General features: G+C 37.7%; 1 protein-coding gene across 3 annotated transcripts in view; it reads left to right on the top strand.

The window, feature by feature from the left end:
* SVEP1 (sushi, von Willebrand factor type A, EGF and pentraxin domain containing 1) overlaps nucleotides 1-17,067 on the top strand; it is a 179,526-nt gene that overhangs the window by 92,268 nt on the left and 70,191 nt on the right. For all 3 annotated transcript variants that reach the window (XM_047700074.1, XM_047700073.1, XM_047700075.1), the window contains exons 18-26: nucleotides 515-676; nucleotides 6,097-6,258; nucleotides 6,648-6,739; nucleotides 7,879-7,975; nucleotides 9,976-10,089; nucleotides 11,571-11,684; nucleotides 12,463-12,664; nucleotides 15,132-15,289; nucleotides 16,116-16,317. In XM_047700074.1, coding sequence (XP_047556030.1) covers nucleotides 515-676; nucleotides 6,097-6,258; nucleotides 6,648-6,739; nucleotides 7,879-7,975; nucleotides 9,976-10,089; nucleotides 11,571-11,684; nucleotides 12,463-12,664; nucleotides 15,132-15,289; nucleotides 16,116-16,317 — 1,303 coding nt within the window. The remainder of the gene's footprint in view (nucleotides 1-514; nucleotides 677-6,096; nucleotides 6,259-6,647; nucleotides 6,740-7,878; nucleotides 7,976-9,975; nucleotides 10,090-11,570; nucleotides 11,685-12,462; nucleotides 12,665-15,131; nucleotides 15,290-16,115; nucleotides 16,318-17,067) is intronic.

Raw genomic sequence — 17,067 nt, 5'->3', positions numbered from 1 at the left:
AAGTTGCTTATCTCCCTGGGCCTCATGCTAAGACTACTTTTACTTTTTACTCTGCCAGCCCTCTGATGGGGTCTGTCGGAGGAGGACAGAAGAGGGCCAATTTGTGGAGCGACAAAGGTGCCTTATAGTTAATGAGGCTCTCACCCAACTTGAGGTTTTGTTTCCATTACTCCAGTGAACTGAGTGCAAGCTGAGAACTTATACAAGAACAAGTTCCCCTGCGTACAACTTGTTCTTGTGACAATACCTTTCTGAGGTGAAATTTCTAACTTCACTCAGAAACCATTTATCCGCACTTTCATAATAACGAAATTTCGTAATAATGAAAGTGACTGGAAATCAGTCTAAAATTTATTAGGACTGAGAAGCAGGCAGCAGTCTAAAATACAATTTTTATGCTTAGAGTTCTTTGTCTCCTAAATGAATTAAAATGCAGAAAACCCTCTCCCAGCCAGTGTTAGTTTTGTATAGCTTAATGTCATCGTTCTTAACCATAGTACATTTTTCTTTTCAGCTCAATGCAAACAAGGCACCTACTCATCAAACGGACTTGAGACTTGCGAATCGTGTCCCCTGGGCAGTTACCAGCCAGCATTTGGTTCCCGGAGCTGCCTCTCATGCCCAGAAAACACTTCCACTGTGAAGAGAGGAGCTGTGAACATTTCTGCTTGTGGAGGTTATCAAAGCCTTAGACACTGATATTTCTTCTAACCCCCTAGATTCTATGCATGGAGGAGTTGAATATTTTCAGCAAAACCATGTATCTCCTGTATGCAAAGAATGTAAATAACTGTCTCTTCATGGAGAGTTTCCATGTACTCAGCCAGTCAATGCTTAAGTGTAAACACTCCCAATATAAACACTGTGTTAGTGCCTTTAGGAACACAAAAAAGGATAAGACTTGGTGCTAGTATTCAACATTAATAAACACGAGCTTCATGATACGGTAGAAATACATCTCACCTAGGAACTTAGTCTCTTCCTTTCTAAAGTGAGGTCCTGTCTCAGGTTCCTTGAAGCTCTAAAAAGACATTTTATGAATTATGATTTTCATTTCCTACAGTTTGCAAGGTTTGTGAGTGGCTGTCCACTCTTGGCTGCCCTTTGGAATGATCTGTACATTTACCTCAGCATTTTTAAAATGCTAAAACCCAGTCTCCACTCCCAAATGTTCTGACTTAACTTCTCTGGTTTTCTTTTTAAGTTCCCCTCCGGAGATTCTAAAGTAACAGGATAAGTTGAGTATGACTAATTTCAGATCTCAAATGTCAGCACGAAGGGCTTAAAAACACAGATTGCTGGGCCCCAACCCTAGAGTGTTTAAGTGGGCAGGTCTGGTGTGGGGCCCGAGAATGTACATTTCTAACCAGTTCGCAAGGGATGCTGCTTCTCCTTGGTCCAGGGACCGTATGTTGAGAACCACAATAGACAAAAAAGATTAAACTTTCAATTTTCAACTATTTCTAACATCCCTACTAAGTACAGTTTTCCAGAACAGTGAAGGTTAGAAGATGTAAACAAAATGAAAAGATGAAAGCTTAAAATGCCCTTGAAATTAGGGTTGAGAGTCAGGGTCATCCTGCTTCTAGGAGAGCCAAATTCCACGTACTTTGCAAAGTCAATGGAACTCGATTAAAAATAAAAAGTTGTTGGCCTACCTCTGCTATATCACTGGGAACAGAACAAACACGCTGGCGGAAACATGACTTTTTAAAAATTATCCTCCACTTCCTCTGCACACTTATTTAAAAACCTAAGGTCTATTGGCTATCTGAAAATTAGAAAACTGTTCCCTTATTGAAAAGCAGTGTTTTTAAGAAAACAATCTGTTGGCTCCCCATTTCTCTCAAGCTGCACACACACACACACACACACACACACACAGAGCCTCATTGTACCCCCAGTCATTTATATCTGTGCATCTAGTTAAAAACAAATTCCCAGAAAACAACTGTGTAGGACATTTTTGTATGATCCTGGGAGGGGAGTGTCCAGCATTGCATCTTGGGAGATATAGTCCTTGTAAATGAGTGCTGTAGGGAGAAAATGAGGAAACCTACTATGATTACAGTTTTTATATACTCCTCCTGTTTAAATTATCTCAGTGTAGTAGGATCACAGTAGATAAAAGTCTGTTAGACCTGAGGAATCAGACAAGCAGTAGTCATTAACCTGATGTTTGACTGAAGAGAAGAGATTTAACTAGGACCTGATTGAAACTCATAAACCATATCTGTTGTGTAATACCAAGTTTGAGGTTGTTTTTTTTTTTATAATTAAAAGGCAAATAAGGCTCCACATTATGGTTGAAATAAATCTACCAGAGACTCTTATTATGTCAATATACAGATAAAATTTTGAATTCTGGAAGAAAGTCTGTAGTGAAAATTCTTTCTCTTTCTTTTCCTCCAACCACAAAAGTAACTAGGATTTTACAGTAAAACAAATTCATAATTGATGATTTTTCCCTTTAGCTTCCCAAATAAGACTTGAGGTTTGTTTAATACCAAATTACTCCAATTAAGTAATTCTGATTCCCAGAAAGTCTCTAAACTTCTGGTAACTGCTGTATTTCTCCTAATATATTCCCAGCACAAGTTTAACCACATTTTCTTGTCATGAGTGAGTTGGAAACAGCAGCACTCAGCACTCTCTCCTGTGGTATTGAATAAATACCATTTTACTTTAAATGTATATGTATATGATTTCTAAAACAGTCCCTTATATATTTTCTTAGTTTTATTTATTTTTTTAAAACTTTTCCTAGCTTTAAATCTCCTTCCTTCCTTTTATTTTTCTTTGTAGTGATTTATTTTTATGTGTATGTTTATGGTTTACCTCACTTTTTACTAAGGTATCACTTTTTGCATTGTTTAGCATGTTGAACTTTAATCAACACAGCTGCTATATTTAAGTTTGTTTCTATATTAAAGTAATATATATTTCATGCATTTCATCTTTTATCACTACTTAGGATATTAAATATCTGTGGGTCTGTGGTGATAAACTCAAGAGTCTGAAATCTTTTGTTTTATTTTAATTAATTAATTAATTAGAGAGAGAGAGAGCAGGGGCAGAGAGAGAGAGAGAATCTCAAGCAGACTCCCTGCTGAGTGAGGAGGTGATACGGGGCTCGATCTCACAATCCTGAGATTGTGATCTGAGCTGAAGTTGAGTCAGATGCTTAATCAACTGAGCCATACCGGCATCCTAGAAATCTTTCATTTTTTAAAATGACTTTTATCCAAAAGATAAGTCCCACAAATTATTTTTTGCTGATGGTATTGTTTACACTTGGTCCTGTAGGAAAAGGAAAGATGATTGCTGAGCCAAGATGGCATTTCTTACCCTAATCCTATAGGATGAAGTTAAAAAGAGGCTTAGGACGAGAGTCTCTGACGTTTGAATTTGTCTTAGGAAACCTGTTGAAAGGCAAAATTCACTATATGTTATCTTTAACACTGTCAGGGAACAGACATGTGAGATTTACACATACATATGCTCTATGTGTCCGTGTATATTTACTGCATATGTAAATTTTCTGTATGTGTAAATCATGCGTTAAGTATTGATTGTCCAGTCCCAGAAAGTATATTTCTGGTGACAGCTGTCTGCCCTTGGAATATAATTTAAGCTAATTTTCACATAAAAATTTATATTTTCTATGTCAAAACACAAAGTTATAGACATTACAACATAGTATTCACTAACCACCTTGATGATTTTTAATCTTGAGATTTTATTATTATTAGCATAATTTTTGGCATTCTGACAGTTTTCTAGGGGCATAGTCTTTCTCTTTTTGAGAGTAAGGTTGTGCTAAAAAAATGGTATGTGCAAAACAGTTTAATTCATCATAGCATCTTGGTTTCACTGACAGAATTTGTATTTTTACCTTATCATACACACTCATAGATACTCTCTCAAACCAAAGTTTTATGCCTTTACCAGTAGAAAATCTATGCTTCCAGTTAACTACTTTAATTGGTTGTTGGGAGTTACCTTTTCCTACTAGGTAATCATTTTTTTTGAAACTTGAGATTCAGAAAACCCATTTTAAACTCAGCAACTTAGGGTATGTTTGTGCAAAACCTTGTCTGGAACTCTGAAATCTAACAATGAAGAATTGGTTAATTTATTGTTAGTGAAACAAATATACTTACAAAGTTTTAGGGGCACCTGGGTGACTCAGTTGGTTAAGCATCTGCCTTCTGCTCAGATGATGATCTTGGGATGATCTTGGGTCCTGGGATCAAGCCCCAGGTAGGACTCCCCGCTCAGTGGGGAATCTGCTTCGCCCTCTCCCTCTGCCTCTCCCCCTGCTTGTGCGCTCTCTCTCTTTCTTAAATAAATAAAATCTTTTAAAAAAATGTTTTTAAGAAAATTTTAATATAACAAATATTTTTGCTATAGCAAGTATCTTGTTTATAACAAGTATGACAAGTATCTTGTTTGACCAAGATTCTTACAGTTTAAAGTTTTAATATAACGTAACCAGAAGAAATAACGTTTTTCTAAATAAGCATTAATATCTATGATATCTTCTGCCATCTCTTGATTTGACTCCTGACTTTTTGTCAGTGATATAAAAGAGCACTTTTGCAAAAGATGTGGTTGCCTGTTTTTGCTTAAAAACTTTGATCTAAACATCTTGAGATTACCACAAATGCCTTATTGTTTATTTAATGTTTACGGTCATACCAAAAAAAAAAAAAAAAGATGCCATTATTTGGACTATCCTGCCCTGTTGAGCCTTGAGTGCATTTCTCAATTTTTCAGCCATATTGCTAATCATTTCTGCCAAACTAATTTTTATTAAAAATCGAAAGCCTACGTAATAAATATGCCGAGATTCCCAAATAGCTACTTCTTTGTGTTCTATCTTCTATGTTTAAATTTATGCAGACAAGTCTTAACAGTTTTAGTGGTTTTCTCCATTCATAGTGGTTTAAGGGCTCATGTAGATGACACCAGTTTGCACAAGGAAAAGAACATGCCAAATTCATCTTTGGGTCACAATCTAAAATCCCAGCCCAGAGATGTAGTCATGACTGGTCTGCCTCACTGTAGCTCTGACAGATGCAACCAAAATTTATCAAAGAAAATGCAGGTTCATGTTCTGTTTGAAGCTATTTCTTGTTTGGTTAATATTCTACCAATTATTAGCAAGAGAATTTCAGATTTGGTTAAATCACAGTATTCAACTGGACGTTGTTAATAAAAAGCATGTCTAATACAAAATAACATTAAAAGGTTTAAAAGTTTAAAAAAAAAAGGCCCTCTCCCCTGTACAGAAGAGACAGCAACACAGAAGAAATAAAATTTTTTACAAACATAGAAAAAAAAACTTAATTTATCATGGAAATGCAAGTTAAAATAACAGTGCAATTCCATTTTTCACTTTCAAATTGAAAAAAAAAACATATTTAAATGATCATTATCAGTAATAAGTATGCAGTAAGAGTAATTCCATACATTACTAATGGGCCTATAAGTCAGAACCATTTTTATTTATTTATTTTTTGATGATTTGACATATATTATTGGCTTTAAGTTTTCCATCATCTTTTTTTTTTTAAGTTTTCTATAATCTTTAGATCTATGGGTTCAGCTACTCATATTCATCTGTTTAAATTCAACTGTTATCTCTAGGAAATAATCAGAGTTTTTTATAGGGCTTATGCAGAAAATTTCATGGTCAGCATTATTTATAATAGCTAACAAATACAAACACCTAAATGTCCAGTAGTAGAGGAAATGTTAGCTCAATCATGTCCTGTCACTGGCATGCAATATTCTCCTTTTAGGAAACACCATGTTATTTAACAGTTTGTGGAATGCTGAGGATATAAAGTGGAAAAATCAGAATACAATATTACATGGTGAATTCAAATTTTTATTGAGTTAATGTGTGTTGTTAAGAGAGGAAGGAAACAACAGAATGTTTATCCAATGAGATAAAATAGTATGGTTATTAAATATGTGCCAGAGAATATATCAGCAGTTCAGTAGCTTTCTTACAACCAAGGGTTAATGCACCTCTTTTGAAAGTAAAATATGTTGTTTGGACTTACAAATGATTTTTTACCTTTGCAGTACCTTGTCCAGTAGGAGAATTCTCTCGTTCTGGATTAACGCCCTGTTACCCATGTCCACGAGACTACTACCAACCCAATCCAGGGAAGTCCTTCTGCTTATCTTGTCCCTTTCATGGAACTACAGCCACCAGTGGTACCAGGTCCATCGCAGATTGCTCCAGTAAGAAGGAGATGCTTTATTTCTTACGTAATCCCACGTGTTGGAGACCTGTGTTTGTCTCGTGGTAGCTTCAACTATGAGTATTGCTATTTTCCGTGGATTTGGTGTCTGGTCTTTTGAGGCCTTTTTGATGACAGTAACTCAATGATTCTTACTTTGGATACATTGAACTTGATAACTTCCCAGTTTCTTTCTGAGAGTCTAGGATTTAATGATGTATCCCATCCATCTCTATGCTCTCTTTTTCACTATTCCTAAACAAAATATATGTGCCTTTCCTACTCTGGGAACTAGAATATTGACCGTAGTATTTAGGTAGAATTTACTTATGGGCAATAACTACTGCACACTAATATGGTTTTCTGATGTTTTCTTATTAATCTTACTAGCTTTTAGCTCAACATTCTCAGCAGCAGAGGAAAGTATAGTGCCCCGTGCTTCTCCTGGACATATCAAAAAGAAGTATGAAGTCAGCAGTCAGGCAAGTCCCTTTTATAGTTATAGAATCTTCTCCAGTGGAATGTTTGGAAAATACTCTGTCATTACACATGCTACACAGAGGAAAACTACCAGAGTTGAAACTTCAAGTAATCAAGTCTCAGAAACATTATCAATGAACAATAGTATTCACTTGCGACCTCTAATAAGAACTTTCTAAAAATGCACTATTGGAAGAGTTCTAACTACCAAAAATTAGGAATTCTCCCCAACAATGTCTGGCATAGAGAATGTGTCAATGTGTGAGCCTTTAAATTCACTAATAATTAGCACTTACCTCAAGCATAATCCATTATTTGAGTAAGAGGCATTTGGTTTAGCCAAAGGCCTTTTCTGATTGGCAGGAAGAGTTCCTCAATGTTTATAAAAATTATTTAAAATTTTTGTCAGAAAAAAAGATCATTTATCGGAATAATGTATGGGTTTCTAAAAAAACTAAGGAACATAACTCATGAATATAACTAAACTATTGTTTTTCTTAAAAAAAAAAAAAAGACTACTAAAGACCAATTATTTTGGTAGATTCAGCCATTACTCTGCATAGACCTAACCCAATGTCAAGATGAATTCTTTGGCCCTAAGTATTTTTAAGGAGGATAATAAGGTTGTATTTCTTATTTCAGCTTCCTACCATCTTGTCCAAACATACCGACTTGTAAGGGCCTTGTAAATCATATTTGAAACTGAGCCTAGAAGACAGAAATTTGTAAGAACCCATAGAGCAGTAACTCTCGACCCTGGAGACATATTAGAATCCACTGGGCAACTTTAAAATATAATGATGCTCGGATCCCACCCTCAGAGATTCCGATTGAGCTGGTCTGGGGTGGAGCCCTAGCCTTTTTACTTTTAAAGCACCTCAAAGTACCTCAGATGGTTTCTAACATGCAGCCAGCATTTAGAAACACTTCAGAATGTCACTCAAGAGTAAGATATGTTCTTTGTGTCCATATATGGCGGACACCAACATTATGCAGGCAGTGGTCCATCTAGCTTGAGTGAACTCACCTGGAAACAGGAACCACCTGTCTAATGCTGCAAACCTTCAAACTCCCTACTCAGGATTGCTTTGATATGATTGGAGTGTTTTGTCTCTGATAGATTTCTTTTTGCTACCCGTAGGTTTTCCATGAATGTTTCTTGAACCCCTGCCGCAATAGTGGAACCTGCCAACAGCTTGGGCGTGGTTATGTTTGTCTCTGTCCACCTGGATATACAGGTAACAAAGAGGAATGCAAATTATAGTGACTTGCACATCAAACTTTGAAACACTAAAAATGAGCCCTGTGACTTAAATACACTGGACTATATCAGTGCACGAAAATTTGGTTGAACAAGATAAAACAAGGTGAAAAAACGTGTGCATATCTTACAAATAACAGTTTTCCTTGCACATTTTGGAGGAAGAATCAAGAATCATCTTCTCTATGGAAAAAGTCACATCATAACTCACCATTTAAATAGGAATACAGTTTCAGAGACCATGACCAAGGTTCCATTCTAACACAAATTAAATGTAAGATATGATACCCAACATAGAACGGGTTGTCCAGCATAAATATTTTTAAACAAACTCCAGTTTCTCTCATTGGCTTCACATTAGTGGAAGTTCCTATGAATAGCTATGATTTGTTGCTCCGTTTCTATCTTTCTGGAAACTGTTCCTGGAAAAACAATATGGTTTGAACTTGGTTATGTAGAAATTATGCAAGAATTATATTTTCTTGTAGTGTAATTCACATTCCAGTTCAGTTCAGAAATATAATTTTTGAGAGGGAAATGAACTATATCTTAAAATTATAATTTATTTCAAATAATAGTTCACTATTTTCTCTTAGAAATAGTTTTTGCCTCTTTTTTTGGCTTTTGTACAGCTAACACAAAATGTCGTTTCAATGAGAAAAATAGTATTAAAATAAAAGAATTCACCACAAAATGAGCAAAAGGAGAATTGGAAAAGGAATGTAGCCCAGGACTATCAAGAATATTCTACTTATTTCAGCTTACTTATATTGTATATGTGTGTGTCTCAATTTTTATAAGATTTTTGTCCTGACATTCCATAAGAAATAATGGATCTTGACCTAGAATTTTATAAGCAAGTGGTGGTCAAGAAAGGGCATAATTTGGACAGTATTTCTCAAATTTTGATGTGCATCAAAATCATCTGGAGGGCTTCTTAAAACAGAGTGCTAGACCCTCACCCAGAATTTGTGACTCTAGATCTAGGAAAGTTTTTGCATTTCTATCACATTCCCAGGTAATTGCTGATGCTCTTGGTCCAGGGGCCACACTTTGAGACCCACTGGTGTAGAGGAAAAACATGGGCTTCTGGCAGAGCTAGCCCACAGATAGCTTATGTGTACTGTATCAGAAGACATGTCCCCCTCGAGGACACCTGGCACATGCAGTGCTATCTGGCAGGACTTAGCCCCACCCCTACTCCTCAGCCAAATGGCCATGATCACAATATATATGACCCTATATTTTTCACTTTGGGGTTAAACTAGTTTTATGTTCCCAGGTCTTCCCCTGCCCTCCCCACCAACTTCTAACTTGGGATTTTCTGCTATCTTTTATGTATCCTTATAAGTATATCTTTTCTTTTTAAAGATTTTATTCATTGATTTATTTTAGAGAGAGAGAGTAAGTGGGGGAGGGACCAAAGAGAAGGGAGAGGGAAAAGCAGACCCACTGCTGAGCATGGAGCCTGACACAGGGCCCAGATCCTAGGACCCTGAGATCACAACCTGAACCAAAACCAAGAGTCAAAAGCCCAACCTACCAAGTCACTCAGGCTCTCTTCCTTATAAGGATACCTTTTTAAAAAAATTTATTTATTTGAGAGAAAGAGAGAATAGGGCAGGGTGTCAGAGGGAGAGGGAGTGAGAAAACGAAACAGTCTCCACACTGAGCACAGAGCCTGACACAGGGCTCAATCTCATGACCTGAGATCATGACCTGAGCCAAAACCAAGACTCGGATGCTTAACTGACGGTACCAGCTAGGTGCCCCAAGATATCTGGGGTCTCTAGAAAGAGTCAGTACTTTCGCTAAAAACTTAGCTAGATGGTAGCACTTAAGGAATTTTGCCCTTTCCTTCACCACTACCATTCCCTATAAATTCAGATTATTGAGATAATTACCTTTAAATGATCATGTTCTGTTTCTGTTGATCCTACTCTTTGACTGTCCTTCAGTATTTCATTTGCATTTTAGGCTTAAAGTGTGAAACAGACATTGATGAATGTAGCTCACTGCCATGCCTCAACAGTGGAATTTGTAAAGACCTAATTGGGGAATTCATTTGTGATTGCCCACCTGGTTATGCAGGTAAGAAGAAATTTTCTCATTTTTATAATATAAACCTTGGCATCATTAAAATTTCATTGCTAGAAATCAAAACCACAATAAATACCACCTCACACTTGTCCGAATGGCTATCAGGGAAAGACAAGAGTTAACAGTGTTGGTGGGGATGTGAAGAAATGGGAACCCTTGTGCACTGTTGGTGGGAATGTAAGTTGGTGCAGCCACTATGGAAAACAATATGGAGGCTCCTCAAGAAATTAAAAACAGAACTACTGCCTGATTGAGCAATTTCGCTACTGGATATCTGTCCAAAGGAAATGAAATCATTATCTAGAAGGTTTGCTGATTGTAGCATTGTTCACAATAGCCAAGATATGGAAGTAAGCTTAAGTGTACCTCAAGAGATGAATGGATAAAGAAAACGTGATTGAGTTACATGTAATGGAATATTATTCAGCCATAAAAAGGAGGAAATCCTGCCATTTGCAACAACATGGATTAAAATTGAAGGCATATGCTAAGTGAGATAAGTCAGACAGAGAAAGACATATTGTATGATCTCACTTATATGTGGAATCTAAAAAAGGCAGGCCCATAGAAATGGAGAGTAGAGGGGTGCCTGGGTGGCTCAATCTATTAAGCATCTGACTTTGGCTCTGGTCATGATCTTGGGCTCCTGAGATTGAGCCCTGCATTGGGCTCCCTGCTAAGCAGAGGGTCTGCTTCTCCTTTCCCTCTGACCCTCCTCCCCGCTTGTGCTCTCTCTCTCTGTCTTTTGCCGTGTCTCAAATAAATAAATAAATAAATAAATAAGAAATAGATAGTAGAAGGGTGGTTGCCAGGGGCTGGTTGTGGGATTACTGGGGATATGTTTTTTGGGTTATTTTTTCTTTTCTTTTCTTTTTTTTTAAGATTTTATTTATTTATTTGACAGACAGAGATCACAAGTAGGCAGAGAGGCAGGGAGAGAGAGAGGAAGGGAAGCAGGCTCCCCACTGAGCAGAGAGCCCTATGCGGTACTTGATCCCAGGACCCTGGGATCATGACCTGAGCCAAAGGCAGAAGCTTAACCCACTGAGCCACCCAGGCACCCTGGGGATACGTTTCTTAAGGGTACAAACCTGCAACTAGTAGATAAGCAAGTCATATTTAAGAACTCAGGAAATAAATTCAATAAAGAGGTGAACATTTAGCAAATAATATAAAATTTTTAAAATAGATCATACTCGTCATCCTAATTTTAAAAAAAGCTAGATAGTCATAGTTATCATTTTCCATTGTATGTTGAATGTCGGATTTCTTGCTAGAAAATTTTTGCAATAACTAGAATGGAAGGAAACATCTTATTTCAATGTATTTGGCAAAGAGGAAAGTTTTTCACAAACATATTAGTCACGATTTCTGATTGTTCTGCTGTTACACCTGAACAGCTTGCTTGAAAATATTCATCTAAAATTCCTTTCACGTTTCCTCCAGTTAAAATATTCTGCAATTCCTTGCAGGAAAGCTATGTGAAGAGAATATAAACGAGTGTAACTCTAGTCCTTGTTTAAATAAAGGAACCTGCATTGATGGCTTGGCTAGCTATCTCTGCACCTGTATGAAAGGATACACAGGTGAGACATTTCCATTCTTCCTGCATTGTTGCATTGTCCTGCAAAGCACCACAAATCACTACATTTTTAAACATTATATTATGTTTATGTTCATTTTCTGATTTTGTAACTGTGCTGTGATTAGCCAAGAGAAAGTCCTTATTTTTGAGGAAATTCACGCTGAAGTATTTTGGGGTCAAATGGCATCAAGGGTGCAGTTACTCCCAAATAGCTTAGAAAAAACTGTGTGTGTAAGAGAGAAAATGAGAGAGGGAGAGAGAAAGGAGACAGAAAGAAAAAGAGACATAGAGAAGACAAGAGTTTATATGCTAAGATAAACATTCAAGAAGGAACTGGAAATAAATAGATGCTAAACAATATAAGTATATCATATATATAACCCACATATATAAAAAGTTATATATATGTATATACAATTTATAAAGAGAGAGTTCCCCAAAAAAATGACCAGTGAAGGAAAAAGGCAATGTCAAAGAAACAGGAAAATTTTGAACTAAATTTGCTAGTTTTTTTTTTAACATAGCCTCAATTAGATGTCTATTACAAATGTTAGTTTCAGAAAGACCTGAGATCAAATGAGCAGATTATCCAAAACACAATCCTAAAATGCCTTACAAAAGCCAAAGTTCATTCAAGAGTGGATCTCAAACCAGTGTGCCAGTAGTCCGGCAGTTTCCCTTCTGATCCTTTAGGAGCAACACTAAGAAGTGCACACTTCCATCTTTGTTTCCCAGGCAGGTTAACATTTGGGCTCTTTCTCACCCTCCCCCATCCCCAGGCCTGCACTGTGAAACAGAAGTCGATGAATGCCAGTCAAGCCCATGCTTAAATAATGGACTCTGTGAAGATCAGGTTGGGGGATTCTTGTGCAAATGCCCTCCTGGATTCTTGGGTACCCGGTGTGAAAAAAATGTGGATGAATGTCTCAGTCAACCATGCAAAAATGGAGCTACGTGTAAAGATGGTGCCAGTAGCTTCAGGTAAAGCCCTAAGTGTGGTCCTTTGCCCTAATTTTATTTTCTCAACCATTCCGTCATTCTGCAGCCTTTATGGAGCGTTCCTTCAAGTCCCAAGTCAGCCACTCCCTAATTCTAGCCCAAGGATAGGCTGCGGTAGACTCTCCCTACCACCTGAGGTTCTGATTCACTAAGTCTGGGGTAGAGTCTGTAATTTTAAAATACATAGCCTATATGTTTTAAGCTCCCTAATGATTCTGATGCATGACCAGATATGAAAACCACCGTTCTGTACTTGGGAAGTCATGAAAGATGAAAGAAAACACAGTAACACAGAAATAAATACCAAAGCACTAGACAGAGCTCAGCGTCAAATGTCTTATGTTTTAGCCAGAGTTGTTGCACAAGCCAACGTCAAAAGGAATTGTGCCATCATCCTGTCAAAGAGCCAGTGTACATTCTCTGTCTGTGGTTTTCAAACATTTTTTTTTAAAGTTTAGTAACCCTTGGTTCATAAGAAATCTAACATGAAAACTAACTTTTCGTGGTTGAAAACAGTAATATTTGTAGAGGAGACATCCTTTGTCTTTCTGAGGTAGCTCTTGGGGTGCCAGGAGAATACAGTTTGAAAATCAACACTCTCCTTCATCACTGTCAAGTCGGCCCTGTATTACATCCTGTTCCCCTCGCAGGGTCTGTAGCTTCTGCAGTACGAACGATGGACTGGTCTTGCTTGCAAAATCTTAGGAAACTTTATTGTCCTCAACATGCCACTATCTTTGGAAGTTTATAAAAGTTAAAAGAAAGGGGGAAAAAAGTACCCAGTTGCAAAATTTCCTAGTCCTCTTGTGGCTCAGCGCCCTTCATTACTGTCCCCCAACAAATAGCCAGGGCACGATACAGAAGAAATAGGCGACCGGTTCTGCCAGTGAGACTTTCACTCTTGATGTGGGAATGAAATCTTTGCAGTGTAGCTTCATCTTTTCATAGGCTTTTTACATCTTCTGGCATATAGGTGCCTAGGAGGCAATGAGAAATTTCCAGATAAACAACAAGAGTTATAAATTCTCCCCGGAGTCAAAAACAATCGATGAATTATAAATTTGTCTAAGTCCTAACTAGAGGAAACATGAAGGTAAACTCTCTTAATCCAAAGGGAATGTTAGTTGTCACCAAAGTGAACCTCTTTCATAGACAAGGATATTGGATTGCTAGAATATCAAACATGGGCAGATACAGATGAGTGAAAGTCTAGCCAAAATAGATTTATCACCGAATACAGAGAACTCAGTAAAGACTCCCCCGCCCCTGATTCCAGTGTAAACATGCTAATAACAATGTTAATTAACATGTATGGGACAGGTCCTTTTTAATTAAAAAATATTTCAGGCATACAGAAAATTACCAAGAACAATAAAAATCACACACTCATCATGGTAATTATCAAGCCTTAACATCTTTCCCTATTTGATTCACATCTTTTGTTTTAAAGAAATACCTTCTAAAGATCGTTTTGGATTTCCCTCAAAACACACACACAGACACACACACATACACCCACACACGCACGCGCGCGCACACACACACACACACACACACACACACACACACATTCTTCTTCTTCCTCAGTAGTAACCACTGTTCTGAAGTTGGTGTATATCTTTTTCATTCAGATGTCATAGGTTGCTACATAAACAGAGCATAGTATAGTTTTACAGTTACATAATAAGTATTATACTACATACTTCCTTTTGCAATTTGCGTTTTGTTTTCACTCAGCATTGTGTGTTGTCAAGATGATACATTTGGCTCTAGTTTATTTACTTTAACTGCTGATTAGTATTCCAGTAAAGGATTATATCATGGTTTATTTTCCCATTCTTCATAAACACATAGAATAATGCTGTTATGAATGTTTACTACATGTGTGCTGTGCACCTGTGCAGTAAGTTCCTAGAACACATAAGTTGAAATGGAATTACAGGTCCTGGGAATGCAAACCCTCAGCTTCTCTTGATGTTGCCAGATTGTAGTTCTACTCACTATGTGAGATTTCCCAGTTCATGACACCCTTGTCAGCGTTTGACATTATCAGATATATTGTCCATTCCGGTAGGTTTAAATGGTGTGTTGCATACCACAGAGACTGTACAGCATACTGATGAAGAACAAGGCCCTAGACTGGGTCTAAAATCCTAATCCACTAAATGAAATTTAATTTAAAAGGTAACTAACAGTTAAAGCACTTTCTTGATGTGTAAAATATGTTTCATAATTTCAGAGTTGTTTACTCAGTTTTTCTAAATTAAAAACAAAACAAAACCCCAGTTCACCCATTTCTCCATCCCACCCCAACCCAGGTAACCACCTGTCTGTTCTCTGCATCTATGAGCTTTCAGTATTCAAAGTTTTTTGAGACAATGTTGTCATAAATGGGAGACTTCTTCATCTAATGCATTTCTATGTGTTAGTAACATTTTGTTTCTTTCAGGTGCCAGTGTGCAGCAGGCTTCACTGGACCATATTGTGAAATAGACATCAATGAATGTCAGTCTAACCCATGTAGAAATCAGGCCACCTGTGTGGATGAATTAAACTCGTACAGTTGTAAATGTCAGCCGGGATTTTCAGGCAGCAGGTGTGAAACAGGTATATGTGAGCTCAGTGTTATTAGTAACAATACTAAAAATAATGAGATCATAACAATGTCAATTTTTATCTGTTCTGAACACTGACTACATACCAAAAATGATGCTAAGCATTTTGTACTTATTTAATCTTGACAGCCGTCCAGCAGACTAGTTACAATTATCCCCAATAGCAAAAGTGAGGAAAATGAAGCTCAGAGGGAAAACAGAGAAAATGAAATTTAGAACTCTTCACCTTTTACATGTTTAGAAAGGACACTTGATTTAGGAGCTCAGAGTCCATAGACATGAATGAGAATCAGAGTTAAGCTGCTTTCTCAGGGTGCTGGAGTCTTTTAGCTGCGGGACTTTTGTTTTCTTGAGTAGGGTATGCAGGATTGAGGCAGAGCTGAATTGCTCATGAACTAGGGATAAGCAAGGGCCCTGAGTAGAGGTGGAATGTGGCCCTAGCAGTTGCCCCCCCCGCTTTTCTCTTGAACCTTCAATTCCCCTGCTCTGCAGAGTCATCCCATCAGCATACAGACATGCATTAGTGTTTTCTGTCTTTATTAACTTCCCAATTCCACCTCTCCTTCCAGCTAGTCCCTATTTCTCTGCTTCCTTACACTACTGAGTGCTTTCCCTATCTTAGTTACCCACTGATTCCTTTACTTAAAAGAATGTATGGTATATTTTGTAAATACTATATATTTAATGTTGAAACTGCTTCCCATAAAATCACATTGACTGAAATGGACTTTTTGACAAAAGTTCTGCATATCTGCTGCTTACCTTAGACAATTGAAAAATGCCTCCCATGGTCCACACTCTTTTCTTATTTGTTGTAGACCAGTCTTCAGGTTTTAACCTGGATTTTGAAGTTTCGGGTATCTATGGTTACGTCATGCTAGATGGTGTGCTTCCATCTCTCTGGGCTGTAACCTGCACATTCTGGATGAAATCCAATGACACCAATAATTATGGGACACCGATCTCCTATGCACTTGAGAATGGCAGTGACAATACCTTCCTCCTGACCGATTATAATGGGTAAGCAGAAATGTCAGGAAAGCCATACTCTAGATCTTATCCTGAGACCAAGTTAGAGCTGACACTGGGGTTGAGGGATAGAGGAGCATGGGGGTCAGGTGCTCCATGAGGACAGCAGAATGACAATGGTCAAACAGAGCATCTGGACACGTTCTATAAGAAAGCAAAGTTTCAATGATAGCACCTTATGCACGGATTATGTTTTGCTATTTGCTAAGTGTTACTTCATTTGATCTTTGCAGTGGCCTGAGGAACTCGTTTTCTAGGTAGCAAAGCAAAGTTTCGGAGAGACTCAGTGATTTGCCCCAAATCTCACACTCTGGGAGTGGTAGAGCTAAGTTGCAGACTCTGACTATTAAGACTGACACTTTCTTTTATATATCAGAGCCTGCAGGGGTTCAAGGATTTCAGTGACATTATTGACCCATGGGAAACACATATGTTAAATATGAACCCATCTGTAGACTCAGGTATAAGAGCTTATGTTTATTTCTCTTTGGATCAATTAATTCACCTACAGGGCCCCATCTCTCTGGGCTGTCAGAAAGGTCAATCTCAGTTGTTACCCTCCTTCCTTCTCTACTGAGTGCTTTTCCTATCTTAGGTCCTCACATCTTGTTGGAAACCCACAGAGTCTTGCTAAAGAGCCACAGACTAGCCAGGACTTCCATCACTTGCCCTCAGTCCACACTGCTTATCACTAGGCTGTGAACTGCCTCAGCCTCCGTGGGCCCTTCAAAATCACAGCTC

This window comes from Lutra lutra, chromosome 13, assembly GCF_902655055.1.
Source record: "Lutra lutra chromosome 13, mLutLut1.2, whole genome shotgun sequence".
In the NCBI taxonomy this organism is placed as follows: domain Eukaryota; kingdom Metazoa; phylum Chordata; class Mammalia; order Carnivora; family Mustelidae; genus Lutra; species Lutra lutra.
This window is presented reverse-complemented; position numbering and strand designations above follow the sequence as displayed.